This window comes from Colletotrichum abscissum (genome assembly GCF_030869225.1).
Source record: "Colletotrichum abscissum strain IMI 504890 chromosome Unknown Scaffold_2.1, whole genome shotgun sequence".
NCBI lineage: Eukaryota > Fungi > Ascomycota > Sordariomycetes > Glomerellales > Glomerellaceae > Colletotrichum > Colletotrichum abscissum.
Genome location: NW_026850098.1, coordinates 1,665,415 through 1,683,774, shown reverse-complemented (window position 1 = coordinate 1,683,774; position 18,360 = coordinate 1,665,415). Strand labels below are relative to the sequence as shown.

Below are 18,360 nucleotides of genomic sequence, written 5' to 3'. Positions count from 1 at the left end.
GTCACTTATCGTCGGAAAGCGATCATCACGTGGAGATAAGCCTAGCGGTGCGGGTTCCCCACCTGCAGTACGGTGCAGATACGCGACCATGTTCCATAAATGTTCTTATCGGGTACCCACCCTATCTTGCCCTAATCCAAATTTTTCGCGCCCACACCAACAACGTCTTATCCTCGTCTCCCGAAATTTGTGTTTCTGCACATTGACCTTCTCTTCATCCATCCCCGCCAAAGGCAGTATCACGACAACCGACAAAATGGTGAGTACAAATTGAACGAAGACGACTTCATCTGCCCTCGAGGCCAATCTCCATCCAGTTTCGCTGCTATGCGAACTGCGATTTTCCGTCTCGGTCGTCGGTCCTTGGCTAGCTTGCTTGCGGGGACGGGCCGTTGATGATGATTTGGCTGGAAAGGATGGTGAAGTGTTGGATTCACTTCCAATGCTTCTCCGTCCTTCTCCTTAGAGTTAAAGGAAGACACAAGTTGATTTGAACAATTCACTGATGTCTTGCTTTCTCAATGATAGCCTCCCAAGTCCGGTAAGAAGGTGGCTCCCGCCCCTTTCCCTCAGGGAAAGGCTGGCTCCAAGAAGGCTCCTAAGGTCAGTACATATTCTCTCCATGATTGCGCGCGCAGTTCCATAGATGGCTGACAATGATTGCAGAACCCTCTCATCGAGCGCAAGCCCCGCAACTTCGGCATCGGCCAGGACATCCAGCCCCGTCGCAACTTGGCCCGCATGGTCAAGTGGCCCGAGTATGTCCGTCTTCAGCGCCAGAAGAAGATCTTGAACATGCGCCTCAAGGTCCCCCCTGCGATCGCCCAGTTCCAGCACGTCCTCGACCGTAACACTGCCGCCCAGGCTTTCAAGCTCCTCAACAAGTACCGCCCTGAGACCAAGGCCGAGAAGAAGGAGCGTCTCGTCAAGGAGGCCACCGCCGTCAAGGACGGCAAGAAGAAGGAGGACGTCTCCAAGAAGCCCTACACTGTCAAGTACGGTCTCAACCACGTTGTTGGCCTGATCGAGAACAAGAAGGCTTCCCTCGTCCTCATCCCCAACGATGTTGATCCCATTGAGTTGGTCATCTTCCTCCCCGCCCTCTGCCGCAAGATGGGTGTCCCCTTCGCCATCATCAAGGGCAAGGCCCGCCTCGGAACCGTCGTCCACAAGAAGGTATGTCTACTCGGTTGTCACAGATGTTGTTGTTGCGGCTTACTGACTGATCATAGACTGCCGCTGTCCTCGCTTTCACCGAGGTCCGCTCCGAGGACAAGAGCGAGCTCTCCAAGCTTGTTTCCGCCATCAAGGACGGATACTTGGAGAAGACCGACAGCGCTCGCAAGCAGTGGGGTGGTGGTATCATGGGTGCTAAGGCCCAGAAGCGCACCGAGAAGAAGCAGAAGGCTCTTGACAACGCCATCAAGGTCTAAGATGGAACAGTACCCGGACTACTTTAGTGTATTAGGAGACTAGGCCACTGGAGGCTATCGGATCATAAAAATTTGGCATGGCGTCGGGATTATTCTATTGGGTTTCAAGTTCATGCTTTGCTCTCATGACATGGTGACCTCCCGACCCCTTTACTCCCAATCCGACATGTCGCTTTCTTCAATCCTGCCAAATTCTCAGCAATGATGTGAAACTTGACAGTTCGTGGGTTGTAAAGATACCGGTGGCTAAGTCTTTTTGCGAATAACTCAAGCCCATTACTGTAAGGAAATTAAAGACTACTGAAGCCCTTCCTGTGGATTATGGAGTTGTCAAGTCTTATCTGATGGCAGTCTGCCATGGGCTCACGGCGCAGTCATACAAAGGCCAAGTCAACCCATTATTATGACGGACGGGTATGTCCGTCCATGGATGCCGTAGTCATACTCTGTATTTACCGAAGGCCTTTCTCTCAAAAGTCTTGGCAAGTCACATATGGCGAGATGCGACAGCGTGAGATACTACAGGACCACTCTGTAGAACGAGTGTACATAGTAATTAACAAACAACCAGCTATAGTCGGCTGTGGGGTTGATCGACGACAGGGGTCCCACAACTTGATGAGAAACCCAGAGAGAGGCGCAAGGGTCCAAGTGCGGTAGTGCTCCAGATCGACCATCGAAATACCGTACGATGATGCAAAAATTTGGGTTCCTCAACAGAGTGCCAAGAACCAAGTCTGAGAACATGCTCTCATTATAGCTGCGGTATGGTAACCTGAGGGCCTCTGCACGCGTGCAACGCTGAAGAGCTGCTGCACGCCAAGCCGGTAAACCTTGTGGTGCATTGCGCGTTTTGTATTCTGGGCTGAGCAATCTTCCCAGATTGGTAAATACAGACAGCCCTGTTTCTCGCTGGCTCTTTCTTCCTTCACGTCCGCAACTATCCTCATCCCGCCCGCTTGTCGAATGTTCGTGGAAGACGGCGCATTCCATGATTGTCGGGCGACCTGGACCGGATGCAGACCCGGGGCCAGCTTTACATTTGTTATGTGCTTTGCCGTCTCAGGTCCCGAAGCTGTAGGTATTGTAGGAATGGCCCCGGCCCGGGTTATCTATGGGAGAGGCCCCCTCCCCCCCTTTTTTGTTCTTCCCTCAGACTCCAAAGTCGCCGTGGCCGCGATATCGAAAACGTTCTGAATTTCTTGGCATTCGTGTACCCATATGCTTCCACTTCGGGCATAGAGATGTCCCTGTCCATCCAAAGAGCACGACTGCGAGTGCGACCCGAGCTCTGGACGTGCTCAGCCTATTTACAACTCTGCGTAGGTCAGGTTGACTTTTGTCTCTTCATACGACCGGGCCATTGCCCCGGCGGCTTATAATCTGTGTGGGGTGTAAAAAAAAGGTAAGCCTACCTATGAAGAGGAGAGGGAAACATGAGGGAGTGCCCGCCCGGCACCTATCACGCTGTCACGCATACATTCAATGAGAGCTTACATTGGCTGGCTAAACTGCTTTAGGTTAGTAAGCAACCACCAAATACCGTTCTCCTCTTCCAGAAAGCTTAGTTGCATTTCTCTTCCTCACTGGTTCTTCCTGTGAACCAAGAGTTTCCTTGTGGATTGATGAGCAACTGGTCAACAACTTCGACTCTCGATACTCCTTCTCATTGGTAAACAGTCCTGTCTGCATTATGATTGAGATAGCGACATGAACCCAATCTGTCAGATCACCGTCGATCACACCGTGGAGATCAGCGAGGGAAGGATTGGGATTGCGAAGGATGCCTTGCCTTTACGGCAGTGTTGTGAGGGATGACACTGACAAGCACTGTTTCACAGCCGGGAGTCGCTCTTGGTTCAACTGTTTCCCTATGGCTTCTGGTAGCCCCAAAGACAGAGAGCATGGATCATATTCCGCGGCCGCGCATTAGAGACGGAAGGTTCACTATGGTACTGCCCTTGTCTGTCAAAGGGACAGTTCAACTTGTCAGCGGCTCGGTCAGATTCTCCACGACCCAAGTGGGCTGGAACGGAGATAAGTGCCCGACCGACGGAGATGGCCGGGCCTGACTGATCATCGCACGGAGACGGTCCTTCAGCCCCCACTCGGTGGCCGGAGACAATAATACACTGCGCGCCCTCGCTAGCGTTTTCAATCGATTAGATTCAGTCCGATTCTGTTATACACAACCGTCCATTAAAGAATAGCAGCCAGGACATATGCCGTGAACACTGGCCATGCTTTCCATTGCCATGCGGACACCGCACCGCCTCAGGGTGGTGGATTAGCCGGAGGCATAGCGCAAACGTCCCAAGTCACAGGTCACAACCCCGAAATAGTGCGCATCGCAAAGACGTGACCGGGGTATGGTGTCTTCTTCCCAAGTTTCCCTCCGTCTTTCTCTCCCGTCTCCCCTCCCCCCCCCCCCCCACCCTATTTCTGTCTTCTGCCGTGTGTACTTGTCCCTGGTGATGCCCGGGGTGTGGCACCGTCAATCTCTGGGGCGACTCGTCCGAAAGTCTTGGCTCTGTCTGGCTCTGTGTTTGGCTCTGCCTCCAGGTGCGGAGAGCTCTCCACCAAATGGTCACGGTCATGGTCCCGGCCAAGAGGATTGCGGGTGGTACCCGGGGGGTGTTCCGTCTGTCTGTGTCTCTCTGCTCTCGTCTCATGCATCGACTCCATGTATGGTAGCGCCCAAGTATGCATCGCCATACTACTTATAATATCCTCCATGTCTCGCCCCCCCGCGTGCTCATGGCCTTACATTTTATGATATCTGCATGTAGCCTACTGCAGGATCTCGAGTCTATTTCGCTTGCCCACTACGTTGTCTGATACTACCATTCTCTCAGCTCAGCTTGATCTTGAAGCTCATTTACATTGTCTCAACAACACCATCTCTCATTGGATCAACCATTCCCTCGGCGCTCCCTCTCCAACTCAACCACAAGTCTCTGCTCATCTCAACGCAAGTTTTCTGGAATAGGTTGGTTCGCCCTTCACATACCACACTTTCTCACACACGCATTCTCTCTCTCTCTCTCTCTCACACACACACACATACTCTCCTTCACTCAGCTCATTGGATCGTCCCTCTTTCCCCTCTATCTATTATCATCCTTGCTTCCTTCGCTGAAGGCTCGGAATCTCTTTGCATATGCCTGTTCTCGTCACGCATCACTAGCTCAATACATCTTGCTTATACTCAAGTGGCACGACCAGTCCGCGAAAACCCCAGGTTACACTACGGCATTCGGCGTTGGCCAACACCACCACCACCATCATCTTCGATCTCAGACTCCAAAGTCCCTCCCAACCAGCTTAACTCGCATACCGTCGGCCGAGACAGGAAGTCACTTGTCATACATTCGATTCTGCGGCCTTGTGTTCCCACCTACGTCGACCCGGCATCCTACCTCGTAGCCAAGGACGTCCGACAACTTTGACGTCTGTCGTGCTCTGTGTGTACAGTCAGAAATCAGCTCCTCCTTTCCAGTAGTGAACCGGCCCGGCTTCTCTACCTCACAGCAGAAACGAGCGTCAATCAAGGGTCTCATATATCATTACTATCTCTGCAGCTGGGCAGGTCTCAGCCAGGTTGCCTGCACACAGCATCCGGACACAGGAGCAACACGTAATACTTTCCTGCTTGCACACTAGAATCAGCTATTGCGTCCTCCCGACTATCGACCGAGTCGTAGTCGAATTCATCTAGATACCCCGCAGCGTTGCTCTTACATTGAGTCCGGCTGCGTCAGTGTACATTCGATCACAATGGCTTTCCATGACCGTAAGTACCCGACAATCTCACCTCCCTGGGCAAATAGTCCTACTTCAAGACAACATGCTGACATTCCATCGTCATGGATAAAGAGAACAAGTTCCTTTATGCCCTGAGCTCTAACCAAGCTTGGGCTGGGTACAAATCACACCAGAATCCTGCGTTCTTCAAGAACCTTGCCTCGGGGCAGTCGCCTTCAATCTGTAAGTTCATCTGCAATGCCAGCGTCCTCCTTAAGCTCTGATGCTAACGCATGTCGACACAAAGTGTGGCTAGGATGCTCTGATTCTCGTGTTCCCGAGACAACAATCTTGGGTCTCCAACCCGGCGACGTCTTCGTCCATCGCAACATCGCCAACATCGTAGCCCCCACAGACATCAACACCTCGGCCGTCATCGAGTACGCTGTTGCCCACCTCAAGGTTAAGCACGTCGTGCTCTGCGGTCACTCAGCCTGCGGCGGTGCCAAGGCGGCGTTGGGCGACTCCCGTGTCGGAGGCGTGCTCGATACCTGGCTCACTCCCTTGAAGACAGTCCGCGCTCAAAACGCAAAGGAGCTCGACGCCATCAAGAATGAGGACCACAAGGCTGTCCGTATCGCAGAGATGAACGTCGAGACTGGTGTCAATGTGCTCATGGCCAACTTCACCGTTCAGGAGGCTATCAAAGAGCGAGGCATGACTGTCCACGGCTGCATCTTCGACATCGCGAGTGGCCGTATCCGCGACCTTGGGTTCGGAACCATGGGCCCGGGTGCCAATCGGAACGGCATTATCAAGAACGGAGGTGGGGAAGAGGAGATCGTCCGCGGTCAACACGCTCAGCTCGTGTTCCGTGACAGCGGAGACGCCCACATGCAGGTCCGTTGAGGGTGGAAAGAAAGGCAAAGCGATGATGATGTAACACCAATGGTGCCGTCTAGATACGGTGACCACTTGTCTGAAGATAGCCTTTGAGGGGCGATGTTTGATTTCCAACTTCGGGTTTCCATTCTTGTACTGAAATTTATGCGAGGCGCAGGAAACGGAATGACAGGCAAAATCAAGGCCACAAAGTCATACAAAGATATCAAGGGGCGTAATAGGTCTTTGAGTTCATGTGATAATAATAGGGGTATTTTCCCAGTTCTCTAAAGAGCCATGTATGAACAGAGCCGTCTTGGGATTCCTGGAAACGTGAAATGGTATCCTTGCCAACGTGCTCGCCTCAACCCGGCGTAGATTCATGGGAATGAGAAATCGAAGGAGACAGAGATTCTTTCATCCTGCCCTAAGCTATGCCCGGTCCCTCGAAATCAGATATTAGGCCTCATCAAATCGTATTCTCCTAGAGTGCGTGGAGAATTATGCACCGTACACAAGCTTGAAAATGTCGTTGTAGACGAAGTAACTGCCAGAGGCGGGATCACGCAGAAGCTGGAAAGCCTGAGTGTAGTTCATGGGGCGCTGCTCCTCATCGACCTATTTTTCTTGGGTTAGATAAAGAGTTGCAACGGTGGAACAGCCGCAGGGCATGTCATATACGTACCAGAAGCTGGCCAGTGACGAGGATGATAATGCCGCCATCGGCGGTGGGCTGGGCGTCGAGGGTGGTGACCTGGTGCTTGACCTTCTCGAAGGGGAGGGACTATTGTAAAGGGGTCAGTGAGGGGACTGCAGGCGGCGCATTGAATTTGCGCATTCTCTTTGGGAGTACACACGGTGAGCTTCTCAACGATGGAGTTGACACCAAGGGAAGAAGCAGACTCGAAAGTCAGCATAGAGTGCTCCCGCTATTATTATCATCGTTGTCAGTGAATGCCCGGATGACTATGTAGCAGTAGATTTCTCACGTAGAGGCTGGCAAGTCCCTTGCGGTCCGAGTCGAACTGGTTGTAGTAGAACTCGATGAACTGCTCTGTTTGCGTTGTGGAGGCCGTCAGTGTCTTCTTTGTCGAAGAAGGGCAAGCAAACGGCATTGCGGTGCGGGCTATCTCGGCTATCGAGTATGGAAACACTTACTTGCGATTTCCTCGAAGTCTGCGAAAAGGCATCGGTTAGCTATCTATCTATTTTCTTGGTCTGATGAAGCGCAAAAAAAAGGACGAAAACATCATGGAGATGCGGGGCAGCACACAGAGCGAGCGCACGCGCAAAGACAACAGCTACAGCAGTGACGGGGACGGTTGAGTGCACATCTTACTTACTGTTCGCCATTTTGTCTGATTTGGAAAGAGGATAGGTGTGTTGAAGACGAGGGGGTTTCGGGTCGGAAGGAGGGGTCGGTTTGTTTACGGTGGGTTTGAAGCGATCGAGACTTTTGTCGGAGGAGAGCTTTCGCCGGTCGCCAGGCTGAGCAACGAAGGAGGGGTGGTGGTGGGCAAAGAGGGGAGACTAACACAATCGAATGGCAGGGGCGCGGCGCACAGCACACACGCAATGGAAGGCGGGAGGCTAAGGTACCTTGCCTTGTGTGCTTGGGCACTTGGTCACTGTGGTCAGGTACCTAACGTCACCTGTCGGGCAACTTCCTGGTTTTAGGCATAGGGCAGTGCCTACCTGGTCTTTGGGTTTGGGTGCCCAGTATTAATGGTGGGGTTCTGAACTTCTGACACCTGTAACCTACTGGGCAACCGCTTCGACTGTCAGCATGCGATTGTGCAAGTGATATATGGTAGATACTGGCATAAATAGCGGGGTGATTCTTGTTTCGAGGGATAGATGCAGCTAAACAGTTCTTGATGGGGAGCCGCCATCTGCCTAAGGCTCAACTCAACTGTCTCCATCATCTGAAGTAAGCGAGCCCGTTCCGCATGGGCCGTGCACCACCGAGACCTTGACTACAAAAATCTTTTCTGTTTCTCTCCAGTCGCGGCTTTCTTCCTCACTTCGATATAAAGGACGAACCAAACCGAGTATCGATCTCTTTTGAGAATCCCAATGGTCGACTGTATCAGAGTACTCAAATCGTTCATGGTATCTCCTGCGCATCCTGCCTTCAGGCGACACGAGGGCTTTACCTCGGATTTTTACTCACTTCACTACATTCTGTTCACAGAATTTTCCCTGCTCGGTAAGCATTCGATCTCATTTTTTTCTTAACAAATTTGACTCCATCGCGGGTTGCTACGTTGATGATCAACTCTTCCATTAAGAACGGCCAACAGAATATACTATGTTGATTCAATTTATCAAGCTCAACAGTCTGAATGTAGCTTTGAAGCAAAACTTAATCAAGCGCTTGTTAGCACGAAAGCACTAGCTAACCTGGATATCAATAGATCCCTTAACCTTCACTTTGATTGATGAACCTGCTAGATTAGGAAGGACTGTACTATGTACACCCATGTAGAAACAATAAACATGGACTATGAGAATTACTCTGTCTGTTTGAGCATGCTGGCCTGTTGTTTGGTGATATCTTTCCTTCATCGTCTTCCGAGTTGCTCGACGAGCGACATGGAGTGCTGCTCCGAGGACGTGGAGGTGACTCTCACGTCGGACCAACTGCTCGTTGGTCGCGAGCGGCTGAGTGACTCATGTGTGCCGAAGCGTCGATCTCGAATAAAGCCAGGGAATTGCAGATGCTCTACTCTTGTCTATTGCTTCTTAATGACGTTAGCAGCCTATGCAAAGAAAGTGTCGACACTCTCTATGAGCCAGCTCCTGCCATCCTTATGTTGAACATACATCTAGACGTGGGCATGCCACACTGTTTCCTTAAGGAACATATCATGGATTAGTCCCACAATCGTGACCATCGCGGCCGCTAGAGAACAATATGGGCAAGGTCGTACTTAACCACCCCATATACTCAAATCGGAGGCGGTCAAGAGACCAAAATAGAACATCCAATCCTTCAAGGTAGGCATGGGGTACTGTAATATCCCGGAATAGATATCATTGTGAACGTTAAGGGGAATATAATGTTTTCGGCCCCCAGGCATATGTCATACCTCGATGATATCTCCATCAGCAAAACTTAATGACAAGAGTGGGATTCGAACCCACGCCAATTACTTGACTAGCACCTGAAGCTAGCGCCTTAGACCGCTCGGCCATCTTGCCGTTGTTGATGGAACTTGCCAGAGAAAGCATATGATTGACCGGGTCAGTTTGCTGACGTGAATGTGTACCCGCGATCTTGATCACCGAAGAGAAGGAGAGTTTGGAAAGATTGCTGTGTACAAGGACCAGTACAGAGAATCTACTTGTAGCTTCCTTTTTAAACATATCCAACTTTTGACAAGTCCGATCTGGTTGGTGATTTTCAATCTCTGAACTGCACCTCGGGGGTGTAATTCCAGTTTGAGATATAAGCAGGCGTATTTCCTGTCCTCCCGTTGCTAGTCGAATACACCCCGAGGAATACACCTGTTGAGCTATCAGCGAAAGCTTTGATTCAGAAAGAGAAAGCGGCATACCTGTGAAACCCCAACTAACCGCATCGTTGGAGGCGTAGAGAAGAGTCTTGGTCTGGAAAGCTGACCCAGCTGGCCCAGCAGAGAACGAGTAATGTGTCATGTTGACAGCCCGAATCTCCAATCTGAGTGGTTTATCAAGCCAGTCCTCCGGTACTGGTGCCACGATATCAGTGGGAACAGCAACATACGACATAGCTCGGAACCGAAGTTGAAGCTTGAGATCAGTCGGATTTCCCCCCGTCGTCAAATTCTGGCCAGGGAAGGCCTGCGTACTTGCGCTCGCGGGCAGCAAGACAACGCCGAGATCGAGGTGATGGTTCTGCGTAAGAAACACCGTAACGCCGGCCTCTTCCTCCTCCTCGGTTGGTTGAAAGTCAAGCTCGACGCTATAAGAGAAGAGCGTGTCTTGCTGTCTTCTTCCAATGAATGTCTGGCCATCGGGACCCGCGTAGTTCCCATTTAGAGCGGTGAGGTTGAGTTTGGAGGGTATCAGACGTAAGCTGTTGGGCTTCTCAGGCGGTGAAACTATGTATGAGCTTTCGATCGGATACCGCCAATACGTGAAGTGAGCTGGAAGGGCCGAATTCGGAGAGAAGTCAAACGCGTCGCCTTCATTTTCTCCCAGTGAGATCCATGGGCTAGCTTGGTTAGCAGAAGTCTTCTTGAGAGGGAAAAGACGTGATACGTACCCGGGGCCTTCAATATCCAGATTCTCAAGCGGCATCTCCCAGCCACTCATCTTCCCTTCGATGGGGGTAAAGTATGGCCATCCCCCCTCGTTCCACGTTACCGAAGTCATGACAGTCTCTCGGCCCATTGGAAAGTTGCGCCATTCTGGCCCTGATCTCGTGCCCAAGGCAACACACCACCTGGTTCTCATTAGCTACTCGAAGTACAATGGTGGAGCTCCTTACCAATTCCCAGAGGCATCTTGAAGTAGATCTGCGTGTCCGACAGTTTGAACTGATCTCCGTTAGCCTCGCCTGCAGAGCCAACTTAGAAAGAGAGCACTCTTTGCGCTTTGCTAACAATAATTGGCAGTATTGGCGTTGGTCAGAACAGGGTTCAATGGATTTGACTGATACGGACCACCAATACTCTTTGAGCGGGCCATCGTGACCATATGGCCAAGCCCAGTGCCGCCTTTCAACTTGCCATTAGCTTTCGGAGCCCACAGGATGTTCATTTGGAATCACCTTCGGCAGCCAGAAGATAGTAGTAGCCATCTTTACGATAGATATGTGGTCCTTCGGGTGCCTATTCCCATGTCAGCCCTGAGGAAGTCTCCAGAGGACTCATCACAGACCATGCCGCCTGTGCCATTCCAGATAGTTCTCCATTCGCCGACTTTCCCGGTGTTGAGATCGGCCTCCGCCTGCTGAATCCACGGTCTTGTATCGTTTCAGCGTTTGTGTTTTTTCCTCCGAGGGTCGCTCTCATTTCCATAACACATACCCGATCTTCCAGGCGTGGGCACCATTGATGTATGTCTTACCATCATCGTCCCAAAATGGCTCCGTATCGTATCCTTCAAACTCAAAATGGACCGCGTCGGTCCAAGATTCCGGATTAAAAGGATCTTGCGCCTTGAAGATAATCTTGGACCCGAGAACTGAGTTAGATGAGTCAAGGAGAAGAACGTGGATCGGATCATACGTTGTCCCACCGCGAAGCATCTGTCGCGTCTCTATCATCGTCTACAAGAGTCGTAACAAGCCAAAACGTATCATCGTGATAGCGCAGTGTCGGTGCCCAAATACCACTGAATTCTGTCAGGCGCGGCAAGCTTTCTTCTACCCCGAGAGACTTGCCTTGTGGATCGGTTTGTCTCAACAAGTCGAGGGAGCTGTTCTTCCCTGTTCAAGACGTGCCCTAGACCATGTTAATGAAGTATTCACCCTCACAGGTCATTGAAACATACCGACTAGCTTCCAATTCTGCAAGTCTCTACTAGCATGGAGTGGTATACCCGGGAATGCATTGAAACTAGAGGATGCGCAGAAGAAGGTATCATTCCACTCAGGGACAAATATACAGCTAGGATCTGGATGAAATCCTGGGATTATTGGGTTATAAAAGGTCGAGTTAGATCCCTCTGACACTGAAAGCCACATCAGCCACACGGCCAATGTTACAAGTGAAAACATAATGTCTACTATAATGCAAGTGACATGCCCTTCTCTCCAAGATATGACACTCAGTAGTTACATTCGAGACTAGATGGGCGACTTGTAGGCGAACTAGAAGGCCATGGTAATCGCATCAAACATGCTCGGGATATCTGCCAACGAACAAGCCTAGCTCGAGTCCCCGCATCGTTGGTACAGGGTGACATCATCCGGGTAAATAGCAGGCATAGGATAAATGAAGAGAGGCTCGATCGTAGATTTGTCTAGCATTCACCCGGGGCCGTATAGTCCTCTCATCGAATATATTCTGCATGGGTTTGTGGGTCTAGGAGGATCGTCTGGGGCATTAAGCATGATGGCGATCCGGGAAATACGCGACCGGGAGGAGAGGAGCAGGTGGGAGGAGGGGGCGGGGTGAGATGGAGACTACCAGGCCAGTGATACGTTACTAGTATGCAGGGCAAGGAAAGACGCAACGTGGACATCGAGAAGCTGACCCCATGGGCAGGATATGGTTTTCACGGGGGCCATCGCTACCTACAAGGAGATCTGCCGCCGAGCCGTTTTGTAGAGGTATTGTCTCCGTGCATCGCGATGAGAGCGAGATGAAGAGTCGTTGTTTTTGACCGTCGAATTGCATGCAGTCTATATTCTGTGTCCCGAGGCCTAGAAATGCAATGGCCATCGCATTCAGCCTATACAACAGGCACCATTGCCTGCAAAAGGAGTTGAAACCAGAGTTCGTGTAACGGCATGAGTTGTTTACTTCAGTAATGCATCCCCCTTAGCAACGCCGTGCCTCTTTCATCAACGGAGATCGGGGTGTGCCTCCTAAACGCCATCTACCTTATGCAGAGCAGCCGTATTGACCGTCTCGCTCGATCTGCACCGACACCTTTCTCTCTCTGGCCTGTTGCCTCCATCCTGGCGCGGTGCCACACTCGCCGCCCAACCTTGGAGGACTACCGGTCCCATAAGTACGAATCGTTTTCCAAACCAAGTCCTAAAGCTCCGACTCTGCACCGTTCGTCTCCACAGCCATCGGGCTGCCATTCTGCGCCTGGCGTTGCGTTGCACGGAGGCGCGCATTGCCAGGAGCACGGCGACGGGGCGTAGGCCGGCCGTTGCCGTTCAGGTTCTCCTCGTCATCGTCTGAATCGGGGTGTCCATCCGCGTACAGACGCGCCTCGTCCAGTTCGGTCATGCTATCCGGCCTGTCCCTCAACCACTGCATCCGAGGGCCTGATTTTGCAATCTCGGAAACGCGGAAGCCGTAAATACGGGGCTCATATATACGTCCAGCGCCCAGGCCCGGTGCAATGTTCTTAGCGTACATGCCATTGATCATCTCGAGCGAATCGTCGTTAATACGAGCGCCGCCGCTGCTGAGAACCTCGGCCCCACGCTTAGTGAGGTCGTATTCCGGGAATGTGAGGAGGAAGAGGGCGCCAAAGGTACGGCCGAAGAAGGCACCGTCGACGGTTTGGAAACGGCTGTTAGGAGGGACGTAGACGTCGAGGCAGGAAGGGCAAAACAGCTTCACGGTGTCTTCGCCGGGAATATCAGAGAGACCGACAGGGAGTGTTCTCGCTTGATCGCAGTTGGTACGGGGGCAGCAGCCGAAATGGCCCAACTCATACTTCTCGCTCATCTGTTGAATGCCCGCCCTCGAGCAAATGAATCGCTGATGAATCAAGCCGTAAAGCATCTCGGAGGAAGACTCGATAACACTTAGGTCGCTAGCCATGCGGCTATGTTGTCTCCGGTCGTGTCTGGGGCCGAGTCGGTCTTGATCTCCCGAGTCGTTCTCGTCTTCGTCTTCATCCTCCTCCTCCTCTTCGTCCTCGTCCTCTTCAGGCTCCACATCAAGGATCATCTATGCAGGTCAGGTCAGCATTGACGTCTATCGCGCAGCCTGGGGGCTGAAAAGGTCGCTTGAGCTCCCAATCTCCAGAAGAACAAAAGAAAAAAGAAAATCTAAGCGAGAAAGAGACAGCCTGCGTACCTCGAGTGCCTCCTTGTACATCGCGACCTGATTCTGCAGGCCAGTGAGGTTGAAGTCATCCTCGATGAACTCCTCAGAAACCTCAGCGAAGTATTCATGGCCAAGGAGAGAGCAAAAGGAAGATATCCAAGACTCCGGGGCCCCCGAAGAGGTGGACATGTCGTCGAGGTAATCCAAGGTGATGGTATTGACGGGGTGTCGTTTAAAAATGGGTTGGGTTGCGACGCGGGCAAGCACGCGCGATACAGTCGTCGGTTGGAGGACAGCGATGGTCTCCGAACAGCTGCTTTGGATATCGATGGTCTCCCAGCAGGGGCGCAAAGGTGGCGGGGTAGTTGGGGGGCGTGACGGGTCAAGTGCGGCGCATGTCGAGCGCGAAGGACGATGGGGAAGTTGCGAGATCGAGGAATGGTTTCGCGAGCGGTCGGATGCCGTGTACTGAGCAGACTTGAGTTGCGATACAGAGAAATACTTCCCCGTCCTTTTTTTCTGGCGGCAGGGGAGAGAAGCGGTATTTGGAGCCTCTCAGCAAAAGCTGTAGTTGTGGTGGGTGGGCTGTGGACTGCGGTGCCTCACGAAGCCCAGCCCGCTGAGATTACGTCCAATCACTATGCTGGTCTGTGCGCACTCCATCGGTCCTTCGGTGAGCGGGCCTCTAGTTGTTCCCTTCGCCGATCTTCTCGGTGAGGGTACTCCTTCTCGCTTCCACTGATTCATTGCTACTCACCGAGACGTATGTGTCTAGGTACGTAGCCATGTCAAATCAAGTCGAATTACTCGCCCATCACTGCTCTTCTTAGCTTGCTGATGGCTCGTTCTATGATACATAACAATTCTTGTTCTCGTTTACTTACTTTAAGACTATGGTCCTTCAGTAGATGCTCTCAGACATGAGGCTTCTTGCCCGCGGCTGTTGCCACGCGCTCACTTCATCCAGGCCCCCCCAAATTCGACGTGGGTTTTCAACATTACACTCGGTAGAAGCTACAAAATCTCCATTCGAGGTAGTCAATATCGAAGAATTTCGAAGATCTTCATTCACACAAGAAAAACCTCTCCTATTTGGCCAGTCCTCCAACCCTGCTCAGCAGAGTTCCTTCTCGGCATCTTCAAAATGGTTCGCCCAAACTCAAGACGCTAACCAGAAACCCACCGCCAAATTCACTCCCTATATGAACCAATTCGCCCACCACATGTTCCCATACGAGTTCATAAGTCCTCAGATCGCCGACGATTCTGGAGTTTTAGTGAACACAACACAACAGTTTCTTGCATGGCTTGCGTCTGATCCGGATCCCATGGGTGCAGTGCTAGCAGGCATCGTCCACGCAGCATCCCACCCAGATGCCTCGGAGCCAAAGTTCTCGTCATTCGTTGCTCCCCTGCAACTCCTTCTCAAGGCTGCGGAATTCAACAGCCTGCACGAGAAGAAGATCAAGCAGCTTTACATAGCCCAGGCTCAACTCCCGGACCTACCTCTAGAACTCCAGGAAGACCTGCCTGTCCCACGCATTGTCTTGGAAGCCGGTAAAGGCGACGTATACAATTCGAGCTTGTGGCTTGGGCTGGAGCCGACATATACCCCGCTACACCGCGATCCGAACCCTAATTTATTCTGTCAACTTGTTGGCAGCAAAACAGTCCGCCTGCTACCGCCGTCATCTGGCGATCGGTTGTATCGTCAGATACAGGCTCAGCTTCAGCAGTCGGGGAGTAGTCGCATCAGATCGACGGAAATGATGGAGGGCCGCGAGAGGGTAGCAATGAACACAGCTGTCTGGGGATCGGAGAGCCACGCGGATATTACAGAGGCTCAATTGGGCCCTGGAAATGCTCTCTTCATCCCCAAAGGTTGGTGGCATAGTGTCAAGAGTAGACATCATGATGGGAGGTTGAATGCCTCCGTGAATTGGTGGTTCAGGTAGTCAAAAGAAGACTCGAAAGGGTGTCCAAAGCTTTATCTCATAATAGGCTTTTTGTGTCTCTGTAATTAATCTGTCAAGACTTTGTCTACGTACAAACGGTCTGACTTGGTGATACCTCACGTGTACTGGTGTACTTCCCCAACTTGTACTGGTCAATAAGCAACAATCTAAAGGCAGAAAAGACACCTCAAACTATTATAACACTTAAACGTCACAGTTTTCTTCTACTCAATGTCTGAGAATTTCCACAAATGACACGCGATTACAAAGGTGCAGGATTCTAGACCTAAGTGCTGTGCGGAGCGAGCGGGCATCGATGATTTTTAGTTTAGGTAAAGACCATTAGCAATCAACCCCACATCAAAGCACAATAGCTCAGGGGTAGAGCGCTGGGCTCATAACCCAGAGGTCCCTGGATCGAAACCAGGTTGTGCTATACTTTTTTGTAACTTTTTTGCTGTTGAAGTATACTTTTTGATCATTTAGACCCTGATGAACCAAAGAATGATGTTTTGCATTCTGTTCTTTCAACCGGGGGTGCAGACATGCGACAGTGGTCCCTACCCGTTATCGATGATCCTCCGGAAGCAACGTCGTGTCCCCTATCCCATCCTCTGACTTACTTGCCTTCAATAGTTTCAAAAGTGACCACCAAAGGGAACGAGAACCCTCAAAAGCGGAAGATTGATAGCTTAAATTTCGACATCAGGTCTACGTTGTACAAAACAGGGCAGGCCGTCCTTCATCGGTAAGGTAAGACTACTCTTGCTGACTCTCGTCGAGTCATCGACTCTCACGCAATCAAAGAGACCAGCTACGGTAGCAATCACTTGCACGGCAATGATCTCAGCCATCTTCTTCCCCAAACATGTTCTTGGCCCGCCGTTGAAGACTGGGAATTCGGAGGTGCTCTTGTTGATGACTCTACCGTCGACCAGCCATCGCTCGGGCCGGAACTGGTCCGCATCAGAGCCCCATGTGGTGCGCGAGCGGTTCATCGCCCAGGTGCACCAGACAATGACGGAGTTCTGGGGTAGAAAGGTGCCGTCCGGTAGCGTTGTCGCCTGAACAGCCTGTTTGATTTCGAAAGGGATCGGTGGGAAGATGCGCAGCGCTTCGTAAAAGACTGAGAAGACATACGGCATCGTATTCGGGTTACCCCGTTCCGCAATGGCTTTCTCAAGGGAGTCCTCCTCACTTTGCTGTTTAATGTCGTCGACCTCCTCGCGGATCTTGGCTACAACCTCCGGGTACTGCATGAGCAGGTAGAATGTCCACGTCAGAGCCTGCGCCGTGGTATCTTTGCCTGCCGAGAGGTAATTCAGCGCGGCATCGGCAACTAGCTGCTCGTCTCCAATGGTGTCTAGCAATGACTGGACTAAACTGCCGCATATGTTGTCGAGCCTGTCGCTCCCCAGATCTTGTGAGACGTCTGGCGCGGTTTTGGGAGACGCTTTTCTGTCCGTCATCGCACTGGAGACTATGCTCTGTCCAAAGGATTTCACGACAGAGATGGATTTCCTCAGACGTGCTCCTGTGAGGATCTCTGTGAGGAACCACATTGGATTCTGGAACCGCTCTGCAGTCGCACCTGATGCGTAGTCGAAGGCCAGGCCAAACGTGTCTTCTGCGTGCATTTCCATCTATGTCATGTGTTAGACGGAGCAATGAGAAGGACAGAATGAACTGTGAGAAGCATGCCAACATACGTTGTAAGCCATCTTGCCCATAAGTTGGGTCGTGATTTCGTGGAAGACTGCCTGCAAGTCCACCACATCATTACCGGACTGGCTTCCAAGGTAGGCGACACTCTGAGATAGATACTGTGGCAACGCCACGTCTGTGAGAACTCTTAGGTTCGAGGTATTGAGGAAATTGAGGCCGGCCTTTCTCTGGACCTTCCACAGGTCGCCATCAACATTGATTATGCCATTACCTGTGGCCCGTAAGCGGAGTGATCATCAATACCAAGAGGCACTAAGACTCACCAAACAAGTCCCTCGATCTCCCCTTGAAGAATTCTCCCTTGGCAAATATGCCCTCGTTCTTGAAGACGTATTCTAGGTTCTTGGGATCGCTGATGATGACCCCTGGAGGTAGACTGGGAACAGAGATTTGCAGCGTTTCATAGCCGTAAAGTTGTTCACACTTGGTGAACCAGTCGAATAGCTTCTGGCGATCTCTGAGGAAGATGATGCCATTTCCGGCGAGCGGCAGTGTATTAGGAGGTCGTCTAGGCCAAAGTCAATATCCAACCAAACGGTGTATTCAATAGGTAGCTCAACAGGCTTGAAAGTTGGTGAACTGACCGTAATGGGACGCCATTCCTCCTTAGCTTTGGCTGACCAAAGATGGCGTATATTAGGAGTGAGATCGCAACCACTACGGCGGCTGCTGAGGCGTTGACCAGGGCCATCACGAGGCGATGTCCTTGATCTCTCGTAATGGAGATGTGGGACGACTTTCCACTACAATATGTGCCGAAGACACCATCCGCACTTTGAGACCCAATTTACCGTAAGTGAAAGACCGTAACTTCTAGCTTCTCGATCTTGACTAAACTCGGCCAGAAAAGGAATGGTGGAAGGAAGGCGTTGAGAAGAGGTGAGGAAGAATGATACCACGAAGTATATGATGACGAAGACGAAGGCCAACACGATTGTCCAATGGCCCCAATGTCTC

The 18,360-nt window shown here is 51.5% G+C and overlaps 10 protein-coding genes across 10 annotated transcripts; 5 read left to right on the top strand and 5 right to left on the bottom strand.

Annotated features, from left to right (window-relative positions):
* Positions 1 to 256: 256 nt before the first annotated feature.
* CABS01_01236 (60S ribosomal protein L8-B) lies at positions 257 to 1,433 on the top strand (the record flags this gene model as incomplete). Its single annotated transcript, XM_060534616.1, has 4 exons — positions 257 to 259; positions 529 to 603; positions 667 to 1,176; positions 1,233 to 1,433. The coding sequence occupies 4 exons, from the start codon at positions 257 to 259 to the stop codon at positions 1,431 to 1,433; spliced, it is 789 nt and encodes a 262-aa protein (XP_060401694.1).
* Positions 1,434 to 5,210: 3,777 nt separating this feature from the next.
* CABS01_01235 (carbonic anhydrase) lies at positions 5,211 to 6,086 on the top strand (the record flags this gene model as incomplete). The annotated part of the gene is made up of 3 exons (XM_060534615.1): positions 5,211 to 5,226; positions 5,310 to 5,420; positions 5,485 to 6,086. 3 exons carry the CDS (start codon positions 5,211 to 5,213, stop codon positions 6,084 to 6,086), a joined length of 729 nt encoding a protein of 242 aa, XP_060401693.1.
* A 474-nt stretch (positions 6,087 to 6,560) lies between these two features.
* On the bottom strand, positions 6,561 to 7,412 carry CABS01_01234 (nuclear transport factor 2; the record flags this gene model as incomplete). The annotated part of the gene is made up of 6 exons (XM_060534614.1): positions 6,561 to 6,677; positions 6,745 to 6,843; positions 6,917 to 6,988; positions 7,049 to 7,113; positions 7,218 to 7,235; positions 7,403 to 7,412. The coding sequence occupies 6 exons, from the start codon at positions 7,410 to 7,412 to the stop codon at positions 6,561 to 6,563; spliced, it is 381 nt and encodes a 126-aa protein (XP_060401692.1).
* Positions 7,413 to 8,135: 723 nt separating this feature from the next.
* CABS01_01233 (uncharacterized protein) lies at positions 8,136 to 8,297 on the top strand (the record flags this gene model as incomplete). Its single annotated transcript, XM_060534613.1, has 1 exon — positions 8,136 to 8,297. The coding sequence occupies one exon, from the start codon at positions 8,136 to 8,138 to the stop codon at positions 8,295 to 8,297; it is 162 nt and encodes a 53-aa protein (XP_060401691.1).
* Positions 8,298 to 8,591: 294 nt separating this feature from the next.
* CABS01_01232 (uncharacterized protein) lies at positions 8,592 to 8,879 on the top strand (the record flags this gene model as incomplete). The annotated part of the gene is made up of 1 exon (XM_060534612.1): positions 8,592 to 8,879. One exon carries the CDS (start codon positions 8,592 to 8,594, stop codon positions 8,877 to 8,879), a length of 288 nt encoding a protein of 95 aa, XP_060401690.1.
* Positions 8,880 to 9,465: 586 nt separating this feature from the next.
* Positions 9,466 to 11,313, bottom strand: CABS01_01231 (beta-xylosidase; the record flags this gene model as incomplete). Its single annotated transcript, XM_060534611.1, has 8 exons — positions 9,466 to 9,569; positions 9,620 to 10,257; positions 10,309 to 10,488; positions 10,534 to 10,582; positions 10,649 to 10,762; positions 10,816 to 10,876; positions 10,926 to 11,010; positions 11,075 to 11,313. 8 exons carry the CDS (start codon positions 11,311 to 11,313, stop codon positions 9,466 to 9,468), a joined length of 1,470 nt encoding a protein of 489 aa, XP_060401689.1.
* A 230-nt stretch (positions 11,314 to 11,543) lies between these two features.
* On the bottom strand, positions 11,544 to 11,633 carry CABS01_01230 (uncharacterized protein; the record flags this gene model as incomplete). The annotated part of the gene is made up of 1 exon (XM_060534610.1): positions 11,544 to 11,633. The coding sequence occupies one exon, from the start codon at positions 11,631 to 11,633 to the stop codon at positions 11,544 to 11,546; it is 90 nt and encodes a 29-aa protein (XP_060401688.1).
* A 1,118-nt stretch (positions 11,634 to 12,751) lies between these two features.
* Positions 12,752 to 14,386, bottom strand: CABS01_01229 (casein kinase II regulatory subunit; the record flags this gene model as incomplete). Its single annotated transcript, XM_060534609.1, has 3 exons — positions 12,752 to 13,624; positions 13,754 to 14,200; positions 14,330 to 14,386. The coding sequence occupies 3 exons, from the start codon at positions 14,384 to 14,386 to the stop codon at positions 12,752 to 12,754; spliced, it is 1,377 nt and encodes a 458-aa protein (XP_060401687.1).
* Positions 14,387 to 14,643: 257 nt separating this feature from the next.
* CABS01_01228 (JmjC domain-containing protein) lies at positions 14,644 to 15,678 on the top strand (the record flags this gene model as incomplete). Its single annotated transcript, XM_060534608.1, has 1 exon — positions 14,644 to 15,678. One exon carries the CDS (start codon positions 14,644 to 14,646, stop codon positions 15,676 to 15,678), a length of 1,035 nt encoding a protein of 344 aa, XP_060401686.1.
* A 692-nt stretch (positions 15,679 to 16,370) lies between these two features.
* On the bottom strand, positions 16,371 to 18,094 carry CABS01_01227 (cytochrome P450; the record flags this gene model as incomplete). Its single annotated transcript, XM_060534607.1, has 4 exons — positions 16,371 to 17,321; positions 17,388 to 17,614; positions 17,667 to 17,911; positions 17,988 to 18,094. The coding sequence occupies 4 exons, from the start codon at positions 18,092 to 18,094 to the stop codon at positions 16,371 to 16,373; spliced, it is 1,530 nt and encodes a 509-aa protein (XP_060401685.1).
* Positions 18,095 to 18,360: the final 266 nt, after the last annotated feature.